The sequence below is a fragment of the Bos indicus genome, chromosome X, assembly GCF_029378745.1.
Source record: "Bos indicus isolate NIAB-ARS_2022 breed Sahiwal x Tharparkar chromosome X, NIAB-ARS_B.indTharparkar_mat_pri_1.0, whole genome shotgun sequence".
NCBI lineage: Eukaryota > Metazoa > Chordata > Mammalia > Artiodactyla > Bovidae > Bos > Bos indicus.
Window position 1 is genome coordinate 52,434,337 of NC_091789.1, and position 16,820 is coordinate 52,451,156.

Below are 16,820 nucleotides of genomic sequence, written 5' to 3' on the forward strand. Positions count from 1 at the left end.
CAGGGAAGATGAGAAATCTACACTGAGTTTTACCCCCAGCCAGCAACATACTGAGATAAGTAGTATCTGTATCAGCTCTGATACTACATGGGTTTGCTTGAATTATTTTTCCAGGAAAGGAGATGAAACAAGAGACGAGCAATGAACAATTTGGAAACTGATTCTGCCTTCCATAATTCCCACCCAAGGAGAAACCATCAGCTTCTTCCTTTGATACACCTATACACCCTACACTCACCCTTCTCTTTAGCTGATGGAAAATTCTACACCTATCAACTGTTTTAAGTGTGTGCTCCATAGAGCATTTGAGACACAGAATACTTCCAAAGGGTCTGGTCCAACAGTTCTGTGAAGATCCCCAATTCTGAAGGCAGCACCCACAGATGGAACTCCATGCTATGGGAGTTCTGTGAATTAAAAACAAGTTATAAAGAACTTCAAATATCATCTACTGTATGTTGCAAAAAGCCAGCCTGCATTTTTTCACCCTTAATGCACATATGTGGCTGTCCTTCATTTCAACTCCTAGATATACAGAAGATAGATTCAGATTTGACCTTAATAGAAATTAAAGATAATTGCTAAAACTAGGGGCACATGACATCTTGTAGAGATTTTTCAGTTTAAGCCTTCCCCTCAAACACATAAAAAGTAAGGAGAGAGAGAAAATTCAATAGGAAGACCAGTATTTGTACACTGCATTTTCCAATACTCAATTTTCCAATGCTGGCAGTTAAGGAAAGATGATAACAGCAAAGGAGATAAAAGGTAGGAGAGGCAAAGGGACCCGAGATCCCAATCTAAACTCTGGCATTCTATGCCACAAACTCTTAACCAGAACCTAGGTTCTGTTAGGTATAAACAGGAGGAGCTGAGGTAGTATGGACAACATGGCTTCAGCTCTGTAAACTGTACAAATAAATAAAATAGTGGGATGAGGGGAATTAATTTCTTCCTAACCACACACTCCTAAAGGACTTTGGTACCCTGTGGCTGTCTCATAGAGCTGAGCTCTGATCAAAAGGGATCAGCACAAACAGGGCACTGTCATCAAGCATAGGTGTAAATCACCAAGTCCAAAGCATTGGTCAGCAAATAAAAGCAAATATGAGAACAGTCATAAAGATGGGGCAAATGAGATTATCCATGAAGCAATTTCTGTGGTTAGACCTTAGAAAGGCACTCCTCTGAGACCCAGGAATACAGGGGGAGGGAGCCTCAGATGAAGCAGTAAACTTGGTACCCCAAAGATGAGCACCTGAATGTTGAGGACACAATGAGACTGGGTCCTTTTAGAACCACACTAACATGGCTTTGCTAGTTGGGGATGAGAACCAGGAATTTTCTTGAAGGTTATAAATCTTCCTGATGAGATATCATATGTGAAAGGCTAAGCACAAGTTCTGAAACTCAGACTGGAATGAAAGCATCTGTGTAAAAAAAAAAAAAAAAATAGAAAGAAAGCATCTGTGTTCCTTTACTCCTAAAGTCTATGTCTTCACCCCTTTTCCCAGATCTGCCCAGATGTCAGCTAAGACACAGTCCTGTCTTCTTGTGTAGGGTGATTCTCCTTCTTGAACATGTTGAAACTAAAGGATCTGTCAACATAAACTTGTTGTTTGTACCCTGCTACAGACATGGACTGTGCTCTTTTTAATCCTGTTATTTGTGCTTTATCCCTCTGACTAGATTTCAACTGAAGAACTAGGACAATGTTTTCACCAGTTTTAGCATGCAACTTTATTCACATGTAATTGAAATATTAAATGAATACACTTATGTTAATATAAAGCACAGAAGTATAACTTACTCAGAATGAATAGGTTCATTATCAGGTCATAATGCAAAAATACTAAAAATATCTGAACTTATATAGCACAATGAAAACCAACAAACATTCAAGCTCTCAAGATCATTTGGTATCCATAAAATTGGCTCCTTCAATCAGCACAGATAGCATAAATACTGAACTTTTAAGTTGCATTGGTTTCAAACTACAATACCAAAAAAACTGCTAAAGGTTTTGTGAGAACATACAGCTATTCAGAGTTTGAGTATTAATCTTATAACTTTATCTCTCACCTCAGGATCACTATGCTCTGCTAAGTCTTGTAGTTTCTGACCAAACTCTTTTGCGCCCTCAAATATGGAAATAAGTTCATATTTAGTGAACTCTTCCTTGGTAAATAGCTTCACCTTCTTTTTAAATTGGAAATTTATATTCTCAAATATTTCAATGATATTAAGAATACTGGCCTTTGACTCATTTTTGTTAAAGGGTGCAACCAATGATGACAACACTTTGGCACTGATCAGTTCTCTTGTATTGGCTTGATTTTTAGACAAGTGCAAACACACTTTTAAAACATAAAGCTTGGTTTTAACACTTCCCTTGTTTAACAAAGTGAGGAAATCTAGAATGTAATTGAGAATTATATGGTGGTACTCAAACCTTACACTCAGCTGCACTAATAATTTTAATCCATCCAGCTGCATGGTGGAGTTCAAAGGATAAGCGATTATGTCCCTACAAACTTGATTTATGTACAACTCTCCTATTTGTGGTTCTCCAGAAAACTCAAAGCTGTCATCCACCATATTTAAAGTTCTAGGGTGTTCGTTAACATTGGGATTATTGACCAAGTTTTCAATCATAACAGTAATACCTACATCATGAATTATATCTTGGGTAAATGGATAAGCAGGACTGATACCCATTATCATTGTAGCTATTTCATGAATGAAAGGATCCCTAGTTAATTTAAGCAGGGCAACAAGTTTATCAAACTCTTTAGGCTCTAAACTAAAAACATGTGATTTGCAGCGACAGGTTTTTGGATTGGGCCTATACTTTTCCCTACATTTAACCTGATTTTTGAGCTCAGCTAAAGTCTGAAAGTAAGGCCCATTACACGGTGGGATCTTGGTCAGAGGTCGAATCCCTAGAGGAGTTTCAATCAAGGTATCAACAAGAGTCCAATTCCCTCCTGGAGGTAAGGATTGCTCCCCTCCATCTACCGGAACTAGGACACAAAACCTGGCCCTTGACCATGCTTTTGCTTTTTGCTTTACAGTGAGTTCAGGTTTGGGTGTAGGCTTGGGCATTTCCTGGATCTTAGCTGGAGGCTTATACACTTGAAATGGGTTGTCTTCTTTAGGCCAGAACCAGGATCCTACACTAGGCTCTTCTCCAGTCCAAAACCAAGAACAGACATTTTTTCCATCCTCATCACTGAACTGAGTTACAGTACCAGCTCTGTCCCCAGCCTTCAACTTGATGCTGGCCTTGCTCCTTCTCTGGGACCTGGACCCAATGTTGTCTTTGGAACCGATATTGGCTTCCCTTCCAGCACCAGCCTTCACTTTATAATGGGTGACAGCACTGAGCCTGGACATAGGCATGGCCTTTGATTTGGTTTGGGACACTACACTAGGTTCTGTCAGGGGGGTTGCCTTGGTCTCAGCCATGACTCTAGTCTTAGTCTTAGATTCCATCTTGCTCACTCGCCTTGTCAGAGCCATGGCCTCAGCATAGGTCACTGTGTCCTGGCCACTGCTCTATCCCCAGCCTTGGCCTGGGTTACCAGTCCTGTTTTCAGTTCTGCCTCAGCCACCGCCTTGGCTTGGATCTTAGCCTTGGCTTTAGTGTTGGCAGGGCCACGGATGCCAGCTTTCAGGCCAACCTCAGGCCCTCCTCTGCCCTTGCCTCAGCACCAAAGTCAATCACAATCCAAGTTACAGGCGAGGCCAAGTTATATATCCCCACCCCTGTCTCAGCCTTGACTGAAGATCTCTCCCAGGTTGGTGTTTTCATACAAAGTCCAGTTGTCACTCAGCCCCCTTTCAAACTACAGGCTCTGCCAGTGATATAAACAACGCGCAGAGGAAGCTCACTCAGGGAAGGGAAGGATGGCCGTGTGCCTGAGCACAGCCCTGTGGAGGGTGGTGGTCTTCAGCCACTCCAAGGCCACCAGATCTGCCACTGAAGTTGGACCTAGGAGTGGAGGAAGGAAATGGGACTTTAAGTCTTTTTCTAACTTTTTTCCATGTTGATTAGCACAATATGGAAAGAGAAAAGTATGGAAATTCAGGGCTAAGTGGAAAAGGCAGATAATTAGCAAACTCTTCCTCCATTTCATGTTCCCTACTATTGCAGGTAAAATCAATGTTTATTCCAGACACAAAACAAGAGCACGGAGAGTGGAAAAGTTGGATGGGAGTGAGAGAGGCTGAAGAATCCCTAGGCTGGCACTTTACCTCTGCTGCACCCAGGCAGATCTCCACTACTTCATCCTACAGGTCTACTGAGGAAGTCTCCACACACACAAACCTTCACTGATCTGCAGTAATTTCCTCCTCCTTTCCTTGTTTCCAGTGATGATAAGACTCACAGCAGACCTAAAAGGCAGATCTATGGACAAATAAACAGGAAGATATGAAAACTGATCTCTTGGTAGACTGACCTTGGTCCCTGGTCCCTACATTTGTAGTGTGTCTAGTGTTTCCCTCCTTCTTGTCCCTTTCCCCCATTGCCCTGCTTCATTCAGTACCACTCCTCCTCCCTGTTTCCCATCATATTCCTCTTCAGAAACTGCCCTAACATTTCTCTGTTTCAGAACTTGGCTAGGAAAACCAAGTGGGAAGTAACAAAAGCAGGTATTACCCTTCTATACCTCTAAAGCTTAGGAAGGCTTCCACCTAAATTGGCAGAAGACCAACTGCTGCTGCTACTGCTAAGTCGCTTCAGTCGTGTCCGACTCTGTGCAACCCCATAGATGGCAGCCCACCAGGCTCCCCGGTCCCTGGGATTCTCCAGGCAAGAACACTGGAGTGGGTTGCTATTTCCTTCTCCAATGCATGAAAGTGAAAGTGAAGTCGCCCAGTTGTGTCCGACTCTTCTCGACCCCATGGACTATAGCCCATCAGGCTCCTCCGTCCATGGGATTTTCCAGGCAAGAGTACTGGAGTGGGATGCCATTGCCTTCTCCAGGCAGAAGACCAAACAGGTTAGTAAACTGACAAAACAGAAGAGACAGATAATTCCCTAGTCTCAATCACTCTACCCTCCCACCAATCTAAACAGATACAGGGCACATTTCTCTTCCTCCTTATTTCCAAGCTTCAAGCTGAGTTCCCATTTACAAGTCTTCACAACAACTGAGAGGTCCGCAAATCTAAAGACAGATCTATACACAAAGACTCACAAGTGCAGAGATAAATAAATAAATACAGATACAGAAGACAATGGAGATTGAGTCCTTGGTAGATATCAGCACCTAAGACACTGATCCTTTCTGGATACAAGTACCTGACTGCCGAAAATTTCTTTCTTCCTCTCCTCCCCCAAGCCCCAAGCTCCTCTGCTCCATTCTCAGTCTGACAATTCCCCCGCAGAGACAACTCAAAAATCGCTGCAAGACTGTGCTGCTGGTAGTAAGGATGGAATGCTCAAACCACTGAAATTGTTTTGGAAATCAATGAAAAGTATTATTTTCTTGTTCTTATGTTTCCTTCTTCTCCCCAAAGCCTATCATTTTCTTCAACACTATAGGAAAAGGGAAGATGGTTTGGAAAGCCAGCAGAAAGGAGTTACCCCTAGCTCCCTACCTGCTCTAGTCCTAGCCACCTACCACACCGAAGCACTGCCCTCTCTACAGAGGTTATGCCAATTTTCTTTTTCTTACTCCTCCTTTTGAGGTTCACTGCCCCCTACAGATCATGTTTACAGAAACATGGAGAACCACAAACGTAGAAACAGACCTACACAAATAAACGCATGATACACACTCAATGACCCAATGAAAAGACAGTGGGAGAGACTTGGTTATTAATACTCAGCCTAGTAATCAGGACAGGAGGCTCTCTTCTAATACAGGGCCAAACACTTACAACCTCTTTTCAGTCTCCCCCAGGGCTCTCCAGACAACTGCTCTCACGAACAGCAGGAGCCCCTCCTCCTATTACTGTAAGCCACCATTCCTCCGCTAGAGGCCGCTACTATTCTCCTTTCCCTCCCCAAACATGGTGGCGGGGTGCAGTGTCTGGAAGTCAAGCTAGCAAGAAGCAGATAATTCATTTATCATTGTATGCCACGCAAATGACCACTGTCCCTCTTTCCCTCTCACCAACCCCGTTCGCCCCAGGACCAAGTCACATCGCCCACGTTCACCTCTGACACCCGTATCCACACTCCCAAACAGTGCCCACCTCTTCATTGACCTGCTCCGCTTGGACGAGAAGTAGCTTTCTCATTTCCTTGCCTCGAAGGGGTGCAGACACCTACGAAAGAGGGACAGACAGATGAGCTCAAGGACATGAGACAATGGCGCCGACTGTTTGGAGACGGGCCCGGCACCTGGGACTCAGGACGAGATACCTACTTTATCAGATGAAAGACCGCAATTGGCATACGATTGTCACTTTTTGGTATTTCCTTCTTCTTGTCCCGAGGACACCTCAGGGACCCGCTCCTAGTAACTCTTTAACAGCCACCATTTCCTCCACAGACTTTGTCTCGCCTCATCCGAAGAAACAACACAGACAACCAGAGCTGCAAGAGGGGAGTTGAAGAGGATCCGGCTTTACGGAAGCGGAGTGATACCACGCTTTGCACAGCGCCGCTCCTTCCTCTTCCGGCGAGCCGGGTCCCGCCCGCCCTGGCTGTTTACGCTGCTGGAGTGGGCGAGGTTTGGATATGGAGAAAGCCTCGCCGGTCGGTGAGAAGCCGACTAAATGAAAGGATCTGGTATTAGTTCCTTTCTCTTAGAGAGCTCCCCTACCGCAAACCTACAGTATTTTCCCCTGAACTGAAATGTGTACAGGTTTCGGGACGTGGCGTCAGTGAATCAGCTCTGACCTGATGAGGCAGACAGGTACCAAAATGTAGATTTACACATTCCGCTCTCCGAAGTCCGAGGTCCGCAGCTATGGGTGGGGTTAGGGGTGTGGGTAAAGGTCGGGAAAGAGGCTCAGGACCGACAGGCTCAAGACTGACACAGGAAGGTAAATTCTCGTCTATTCTGAAACTATGCATCCCTTCCATGAGAGAAGCCCTTCCATGAGAGAAGCCCTTCCATGCAAGTTCAGTTCAGTCGCGTCCAACTCTTTGCGACCCCCTGAACCACAGCACGCCAGGTTGTACATCACCAACACCCAGAGTCCACCCAAACCCATGTCCACTGAGTCAGTGATGCCATCCAGCCATCTTATCCTCTGTCGTCCCCTTCTCCTGCCCTCAATCTTTCCCAGCATCAGTAAATATTAGTAAGTAAGTATTAGTCCGGAGAAGGCAATGGCACTCCACTCCAGTACTCTTGCCTGGAAAATCCCATGGACCGAGGAGCCTGGTAGGCTGCAGTCCATGGGGTCACGAAGAGTCGGACACTTACTGAGCGACTTCACTTTCACTTTTCACTTTCATGCATTGGAGAAGGAAATGGCAACCCACTCCAGTGTTATGGCCTGGAGAATCCCAGGGACGGGGGAGCCTGTTGGGCTGCCGTCTGCGGGGTTGCACAGAATCGAACATGACTGAAGCGACTTAGCAGCAGCAAGTATTAGTCGCTCAGTCGCGCCTGTCTCTTTGAGACCCCATGGACTGCAGCCCACCAGGCTGCACTGTCCATGAGATTATCCAGGCAAGGATACTGGAGTGGTTTGCCATTTCCTTCTCCAGGGGATCTTCCCAAACCAGGGTTTGAACCTGGGTCTCCTGCACTGCAGGCAGATTCTTTACTGACTGCGCTACAAGGAAAGCCTCCAATGAGTCAGCTCTTTGCATGGTGGCTAAAGTATTGGAGTTTCAGCTTCAACATCAGTCCTTCCAATGAACACCCAGGACTGATCTCCTCTAGCATGGACTGGCTGGATCTCCTTGCAGCCCAAGGGAGTCTCAAGAGTCTTCTCCAACACCACAGTTCAAAAGCATCAATTCTTTGGCGCTCAGCTTTCTTTATAGTCCAACTCTCACATCCATACATGACTACTGGAAAAACCATAGCCTTGACTAGACGGACCTTTGTTGACAAAGTAATGTCTCTGCTTTTTAATATGCTGTCTAGGTTGCTCATAACTTTCCTTCCAAGGAGCAGGTGTCTTTTAATTTCATGGCTGCACTCACCATCCACAGTGATTTTGGAGCCCAGAAAAATAAAGTCAGCCACTGTTTCCTCTGTTTCCCCATCTATTTGCCATGAAGTGATGGGACCGGATGTCATGATCTTAGTTTTCTGAATGTGGAGCTTTAAGCCAACTTTGTCACTCTCCTCTTTCACTTTCATCAAGAGGCTCTTTAGTTCTTCACTTTCTGCCATAAGGGTGGTGTCATATGCATATCTGAGGTTATTGATATTTCTCCCGGCAATCTTGATTCCAGCTTGTGCTTCCTCCAGCCCAGCGTTTCTCATGATGTACTCTGCATATAAGTTAAATAAGCAGGGTGACAATATACAGCCTTGACGTACTCCTTTTCCTGTTTGGAACCAGTCTGTTGTTCCATGTCCAGTTCTAACTGTTGCTTCCTGACCTGCATACAGGTTTCTCAAGCCCCTCCAAACCGTCCTTCCCAGCAATCCATTTGCCCAGTGAATGGGTTAGGGAGTCTGGAAATCTGCTCTGATCGGATGTACTGATCAATGTCAAACACCTTGGTCTTGTTCTTCTCTAAGTCTCTGGCCCTTATTGCCTACTTTATTTCTTTCACAGAAATAGTTGAAGATAAGGTGGGTAGAGAATACAGGGAAAGCACAGATGTATGGAGAGAAGCATATTAATACCATACTAGGCAGGTGTGTACATATGCCATTCTTATGCCCTGCCTCCCCTCTGAATGCCCACAATATTTTCTACACCTAAATATGCAAGGGCCTGATTATGGGTATGTGGAAAACAATTCTGTACTCATAGAAGAGGATGAGTACTCAGATATCTTTGTACCCTTAAATACCTCCCTCCCCCCGCCCATACACACACTCCCATACCCCCACCACAGGGTTTCCTTATTTATCACCTAAAATGGAATATGAAATGGAAGAGAGTTAAGAAAGCAGCACTGAATAAGAATGGGTTAAATGCCAAACTATCTCATTGTGGGCCCCTCTTTATGCCTCACCACATATTGTTGTTCAGTTGCTCAGTCCTGTCAGAATCTTTGCAACCACATGAACTGAAGGAACTCCAGGCTTCCCTGTCCTTCACCATCTCCTGGAGTTTGCTCAAACTCGTGTCTATTGACTTGATGATTATGCTATCCAACCATTTCATTCTCTGTTGCTCCCTACTCCTCCTGCCCCTCAATCTTTCCCAACATCAGGGTCTTTTCCAATGAGTCAGCTCGCATCAAGAGGCCAAAGTATTGGAGCTTCAGCTTGAGCATAAGTCCTCCCAATGAATATTCAGGATTGATTTCCTTTAGGATTGACTCATTTTATTTCCTTGCTATCCAAAGGACTCTTAAGAGTCTTCTCCAGCACCACAGTGCTAAAGCCTCAGTTCTTCAGTTCTCTGCTTTCTTTATGGTCCAGCTCTCACGTCCATACATGACTACCAGAAAAACCATAGCTTTGACTATATGGACCTTTGTCAGCAAAGTGATGTCTCTGCTTTTTTAATACACTGTCTAGGTTGGTCATAGCTTTTCTTCCAAGGAGCAAGAGTCTTTTAATTTCATGGCTGTGGTCACCATCTGCAGTGATTTTGGAGCCCAAGAAAATAAAGTCTCTCACCATTTCCATTTTTTCCCATCTATTTGCCATGAAATGATAAGACCGGATGCTGTGATCTTCGTTTTTTGAATGTTGAGTTTTAAGCCAGCTTTTTCACTCTCCTCTTTCACCCTCATTAAGAGGCTCTTGGTTCCTCTTTGCTTTCTGCCATTAGGATGGTGTCATCTGCATATCTAAAGTTACTGATATTTCTCCTGTCAATCCTGATTCCAGCTTGAACTTCATCCAGCCTGTCATTTTGCATGATGTACTCTGCATATAAGTTAAATAAGCAGGGTGACAATATATACCCTTGACATACTCCTTTCCCAGTTTTGAACCAGTCTGTTGTTTCATGTTCGGTTCTAACTGTTACTTCTTGACCTGCATACAGGTTTGTTAGGAGACATGTAAGGTTATCTGATATTCCCATCTCTTTAAGAATTTTTCAGTTTGTTGTGATCCACACAGTCAAAGACTTCAGTGTAGTCAATGAAGCAGAAGTAGATGTTTTTGTGGAATTACCTTGCTTTATTGATGCTCCAATGGAGGTTGGCAATTTGATCTCTGATTCCTCTGCCTTTTCTAAACCAGCTTGAATATCTGGATGTTCTCTGTTCATGTACTGTTGAAGACTAGCTTGAAGGATTTTGAACATTACTTTGCTAGCATGTGAAATGAGTGAAATTGTGAGGTAGTTTGAACATTCTTTGGCATTGCCCTTCTCTGGGATTGGAATGAAAACTGATCTTTTCCAGTCCTGTGGCCACTGCTGAGTTTTCCAAATTTGCTGGCATATTGAGTGCAGCACTTTAACAGTATCCTCAGATTTGAAATAGCTCAGCTGGAATTCCATCATCTCCACTAGCTTTGTTTTTAGTGATGCTTCCTGATGCCCACTTGATTTCACACTCCAGAATGTCTGGCTGTAGGTGAGTGATCACAGCATCCTGGTTATCCAGGTGATTAAGACCTTTTTTGTACAGTTCTTCTGTGTATTCTTGACACCTTTCTTAATCTCTTCTGCTTCTGTTAGGCCCATACCATTTCTGTCCTTTATTGCACTCATCTTTGCATGAAATATTCCCTTGGTATCTATAATTTTCTTGAAGAGATATCTCGTCTTTCCCATTCTATTTTTTTCCCTCTATTTCTTTGCATTGTTCTGTTAAGAAGACTTTCTTATCTCTCCTTGCTTCTTGGAACTCTGCATTCAGATGCTTATATCTTTCCTTTTCTCCTTTGCCTTTAACTTCTCTTCTTTTCTTGGATGTTCTTAAGGCCTTCTTACACCAACCATATTGCCAGCATAAAAAGTCAGGTGAGGTAGAGGAAATATCAGAAAAGGAGGAGAGGAGAAGCAATTTGAGGCCAGACCACCCCAGAGGTTCTGGGCAGCCCTCTGCAGTTCTGCTTTCATTGTTTCTGGGGCCATGGGAGTGAAGGTGGAAAGGCGCACCTGTGGCAGCCAAGCCCCTGCCCCTCTTCTAAGGGAAGGCAGCCCCTGATAGACCTCTGGCTGAGGAGACAAACCACTTGTCTGCGCCAGTGTCGTCATTCTTTCTGCCACGCTGCTCTTGTCTCAGTCGCTGTGGTGGCACACTTTACCAATTCACTGTCCACACAGTTGCCCAGCAAAGAGGATCTTTCCCTGACAGGACCTGCACCTGCTCAGACAATCCTCCCTGTTTCTCATCCCACAGCGAGGGGTCAGGCACCATGTAGGGGCAGTCCTGGCTCCTCTTACAATGTTCTCTCTAAGGAAAAGGGACACTACCCACTCACTTCTCATGGCAGATCCTTGAACTGCTCTCCTGATTCCTCCTTTTCTCTCACCACTGTGTCCTGCCTAATGAATGCATTGCTCATTCTCCCTGAATATATATATTCTTTTCAAGTTGAAACAAGTGAGGGGCCATTTAGTCATGAAAATTCCGTGGTATCTTCTACTGTTTGTACATCAAGACCTGTCTCTAGGTTTGTCTTTGTCTTTCCCTGGTGGCTCAGATGGTAAAGAACCTGCCTGCAATGCAGGAGACCCAGATTCGATCCCTGAGTCAGGAAGGTCCCTTGCAGAAGGGAATGGCTATCCACTCCAGTATTCTTGCAGGAATAATTCCATGGACAGATGAGTCTGGTGGGCTACAATCCATGGAATCACAGAGTCCGACAGGACTGAGCAACTAACACCTTCACTTTTCACTTTGATGACAGGACTGAGCAACTAACACCTTCACTTTTCACTTTGATGTCTGTAAACCAAAGGCTTTGCCTAGAGTCTGCCACACTGAAGATGCTCTCTAATTTTCAGTGGAAGAAGGAAGCAAAGAATTTCTTTTAATATATTTTGGAAAGAAATCTTGAGTATCTTAATAACATGTATTGCAATGAACATTTGGGGGGACACATTTGATAAAAGGTTTTTATCCTTTTCTGTCTTCTTTTCATGCTTGAAACTGTACCTTACTAAGGTCTTCAATATATAGCAAACCTCTGTGGATTCATAAAGAAAAGACCAATGACCACCAACCCAGTAGAAAAATGGTAAAACATTGTTCATCAAAAGACAATGTCTCTCAAATATACAAGAAAATATTTCACCTCACTGACAATAACAGAAGTGCAAATTATAATTACAATGATATACTGTTTCTCATCAATCATATTGGCAAAGAACAAGAAGTTTGGAAACAAATTGGAATGGAGAAGAGGTGGGAAAACCGGCATTCTTATGCATTGTTGGTGGCTTATCTCTTTTGGAGGACAGTCAAAGATGTGAAAGAGACTTGGAGACTTACTTGTATGAGCCTGTCTTAGAGGATATTTAAAACACAACACATATTCTTAGAAATGCTCCAACTTCTCAGACTTACACACTTGGACTCTAAGATGGGCCACCATTTTAGTAAAAGACAGTGAAAAAGGCCCATTGGTTGGCTTATCAATTTCCAGTTCTGAAATGGCTTTAATGAGGGTAGATGGCTTATCCTCCAGATTTGAAGAACAAGCTTCCAAGACACCCTTAACTACACATTCTCCTGTGAGAGTCACAATCTATTTTACTGGGTAAATCCATAATTAATGCTGTAAAGGTACTGCTACTACTATTACAGATAATGTTGCTTTTCATTGAGGAGACTGTATCTGAATCCACACGAAAGCATGATGTGAAACAGCACTCTTGATACTCAAGAAACATCTAAAGAGCAGAAATGATAGCTGTTGAAAATAATGATTATGGGAGATAGGCTTTCTATTTTTAGGCATCTTTTTTGTTTTAGGGTGGTCCCAGATTTTGGCCCTTCCATTGGAAGAAACAAAGAACAATGAGATAGTTCTCATGATCATACTGTTAACTGAATTCATATGTTGCTTTAGAAATGTACTTTGTTCTGAAAATAATTCAACTTCTTTTCTACCACAATTTTTTTCTATTGAACTTTCTGGGAATATTTATTTTCCCAATCCTTTAACTTATTTTTTATTGCCTAAGTTGTGTATGCTCATAGTAGAAAAAATAGTAAATATAAGAAAAATTATTAGGAAAAGTATAGAATATCCTGGGGCTTCCCTGGTGGCTCAAATAGTAAAGAATCTGCCTGCAATTCAGGAGACCTGAATTTGATCCCTGGGTCAGGAAGATCCCCTGGAGAAAGGGATGGTTACCTACTGCAGTATTCTTGCCTGGAGAATTCCATGGACAGAGAAGCCTGTTGGGCTATAGTCCATGGGGTCACAAAGAATCAGACATGACTGAGTGACTGGCACACACACACACATACTATATCCTAACACTGATAAATACCACTAATATTTTGGTACATAATATTCCAGACTTGTATCAGTGCCAACCTGTGTGTATAAACACACACACACACACAGACACACACACATATATCTTAACCAAAAACATTTCATTATGTTTATTTCATTGTAATCAGTTACCTTTCCAGCAGCTGGAACATGCTGTTATATTTCTTATTCTTAAAACATTCTTGGGAACCTATTTCAACACAATAAAGGCCATATACAACAAACCCATAGCAAACGTCATTCTCAATGGTGAAAAATTGAGAATAAATATTGTAAAAATGAATACACTACCAAAGCAACTTACAGATTTAAAATTAAATTATCAGTGACATTTTCCACAGAACAAGTACGAAAAATTTTAAAATTTGTATGGAAACATGAAAGGGTGGATGTGAGAGGAATTCTAAGGATTTGAGGTGGATAGATTTAAGATAGACTTTGGAGTTTGGGGCAGGAGTGGGGAGGTGCCTGTCTGGAGCTTCCTGTCAACCCAAGAGATGTGGAAATTCAGTCTTACACCTGGAGCACTGGACAAAAATATTGTCCACGTTGCTCCTGGAAACAGATCATATAAATCTGTAATGATAGAAAACTTGGCTAGGAACTACATATCACATTCAGGATAAGAGTACCCCTGGGAAAGTGAGAGGGGAGTGGAAATGGGGTGAAGGTTAAGAAAACCTGAATTTTTCTGTAATGTTTTTATTCCTTAAAAAAAAAAAGACAGTAAATATACCTAAATATCAACAACATCCAAATCAGAGTGGCAGAAACACTGGTGTTTATTATATTTAATGTATGGGACATTGTAGGTACTCAGTGAATGTCATTTGTTGAATGAGCTTGTTTTTCTGTTTTACAAGTTCACCCAACAAACACACAAAACTCTCAAGTTTGCACCCCATGCTACAAGAGCATAGAAAAATAAATGAAGAGATGTGGAGGAGGTGGAAGAGATGTGGAAGAAATGCTTGAGGAGACAGTGATTGATGATCTATGTAGATCTCTTCCACAATACAAGAGCCATATAGAAAATATGGAGTACAAGCTGAAGATATAGTCCTATCTTCATTTTATCTTAACATTCTAAGGTTCTGGGTGAATATACAGAAAATCACCTTGAAGACTGAGTTCTTGCAAGTAACTACCAGATCCTCACTTTTCTCCCCAACATAGACACTGGGTGGTGCTGCTGTCCAAAAATTCTGCTCTATCCTGGACTTGCTGCTGCTGCTGCTGCTGCTGCTGCTGCTGCTAAGTCGCTTCAGTCATGTCTGACTCTGTGCGACCCCACAGACGGCAGCCCACCAGGCTCCCCCGTCCCTGGGATTCTCCAGGCAAGAACACTGGAGTGGGTTGCCATTTCCTTCTCCAATGCATGAAAGTGAAAAGTGAAAGTGAAGTCGCTCAGTCGTGTCCGACTCTTAGTGACCCCATGGACTGCAGCCTACCAGGCCCCTCCATCCATGGGATTTTCCAGGCAAGAGTACTGGAGTGGGGTGCCATTGCCTTCTCCCCTGGACTTACTACTTCAATCTAAAGATGGGTGTTTAAGCAACTACTGTGGATCAAGCAAAATGATCAAGATTGGAGAAAATCAAGATGAATAGCCTCAGCAGTTTCTCTGATTACCCTAAACTGACTGTTACCATGTTCACTGGCTGAAAATCGGAAAATATAACTTACATAGGAGCCCACCACTGTCACAGAAATGCTCAGCTGAGAGAGTGAATGACCCCAAACCGCTCACCCTCTTCATGAACATCCCTCCCCCATGACCTCGCAGAATTAGAACAGACAACACTGAACATTGCTTCCAAATCACTGTTTGGTCGTCACAACGTATAGCTCCTATGGCTATAAAAAGCAGGGAGTATCTGATTAAGACTCCTTCAGCTTGGATCTCGGAGCTTCAGACAGATATAAAGCTAACTGAGTAAGATGTATCTACTTATTGTAAAGGCCCCTATTATCATGGAGGAGTGAGCATACATAGGAGGAAGGGAAGTGGACCCTCAGAATGGACGTAGTGGGAGAAGCAGGGGAGTTAGGTCAGCCATCAATCCCTGGAGGAATCAGAGTGAGTTTGAATGGGGCCTAGGAAGGCAAATCTGGTATGACCTTATTAAACTCTGATAGCTCAGTTGGTAAAGAATCAGCCTGCAGTGCAGGAGACCCAGATTAGATTCCTGGGTCGGGAAGATCCCCTGGAGAAGGGATAGGCTACCCACTCCAGTATTCCTGGGTTTCCCTTGTGGCTCAGCTGGTAAAGAATCCGCCTACAATGTGGGAGACCTGGGTTGGATCCTTGGGTTGGAAAGATCCCCTGGAGAAGGGAAAGGCTACCCATTCCAGTATTCTGGCCTAGAGAATTCCATGGAATGTATAGTTCATGGGGTCACAAAGAGTCGGACACGACTGAACGACTTGGCACTGGGGAAGCGAATCTGGTATGACAGTATTAACACCAGGTTGCAGGGGTGAGGTCCTGAGTAGAGGAGAAATAGTGGACTAAGGCTAGCAAGGCTAAAGCGGTGGGAGGGGCAAGGAGGCGGATCTAGGATTTCTTGACCAATCAGAGATTGTTAGGGTGGGTTTGGGGGGCGGGGCCTGCCACGCAACTTACAACTGCAGGAGCTCCTCACGGTAACACTAACCTCGTTCAGAGTGTGAAGCGGTGTCGGTGCAGTAGTCTACCTTTCTCTGGTCTTCAAGTCTTCGGGTGAGGATGTGCGGCCCCGCCAGAGCTAGAGGGCTATGGGGAGAGGAGGGCGTGGTGGCCGCGGGGCTGGCGAATCCGGCCTGCAGAAATTGGAAGGGTGGAAGTTGGACGCGCGACTTGTAGCGGCGCGTTCTGGCTAGTGCAGGCTTTTGTCTTCGCAGCGCCGCCTTCTGAGCTGGATTCGGATCCTTCTCGGGTCGGTCCCTGGCAGGTCCGGAGGCAGGAGCCCCAAGAGCGGCCGTCCGATGCGGCTGTAGGTCCGATGCTGAGGGGACGAGGAGTTTGGGTCTCGGAATGAGCACTCTGCGGCTGGCCCTTTGCTCCCTCCGCTCCTGTGACTGTTCGGTTGGACTGGGCTCCCAACAATGATGATAGTTATTTTAAAATGTAAGCAAATTGCTGCTAACAGCATGGCTTATTTGCCCAGCCCTCTTATTATTTGAAGTCCCTATTTTCTGCCCTCTGGAGATTGGCGGCCAATCACTTGTCAAGGAGGGTCCTAGGGTGACCCCGACGGAGAGAAGGCATATTTGGGACGTCTGGCTGTTTGGGGGCTTCTCCATTCTAGTGTAGGCACTAGACAT

General features: G+C 44.1%; 3 protein-coding genes across 3 annotated transcripts in view; all 3 read right to left on the minus strand.

The window, feature by feature from the left end:
• Positions 1–6,279, minus strand: part of GPRASP3 (G protein-coupled receptor associated sorting protein family member 3) — a 107,574-nt gene extending 101,295 nt beyond the window's left edge. Inside the window, exon 1 of the mRNA XM_070785373.1 lies at positions 6,208–6,279. The gene's annotated coding sequence lies outside the window, so the exon portion shown is untranslated. The remainder of the gene's footprint in view (positions 1–6,207) is intronic.
• The window catches only part of GPRASP2 (G protein-coupled receptor associated sorting protein 2), an 84,606-nt gene extending 78,165 nt beyond the window's left edge, over positions 1–6,441 (minus strand). Inside the window, exons 1-2 of the mRNA XM_070785369.1 lie at positions 6,381–6,441; positions 6,208–6,279 (exon numbers count right to left, since the gene is read on the minus strand). The gene's annotated coding sequence lies outside the window, so the exon portion shown is untranslated. The remainder of the gene's footprint in view (positions 1–6,207; positions 6,280–6,380) is intronic.
• Positions 1,716–16,820, minus strand: ARMCX5 (armadillo repeat containing X-linked 5). Its single transcript, XM_070785029.1, is given in 7 exon segments — positions 1,716–3,545; positions 3,548–3,706; positions 5,631–5,709; positions 6,208–6,279; positions 6,857–6,924; positions 16,172–16,501; positions 16,721–16,820. Coding segments are annotated over 7 exon segments (2,310 nt in total). The 3' UTR covers positions 1,716–2,043.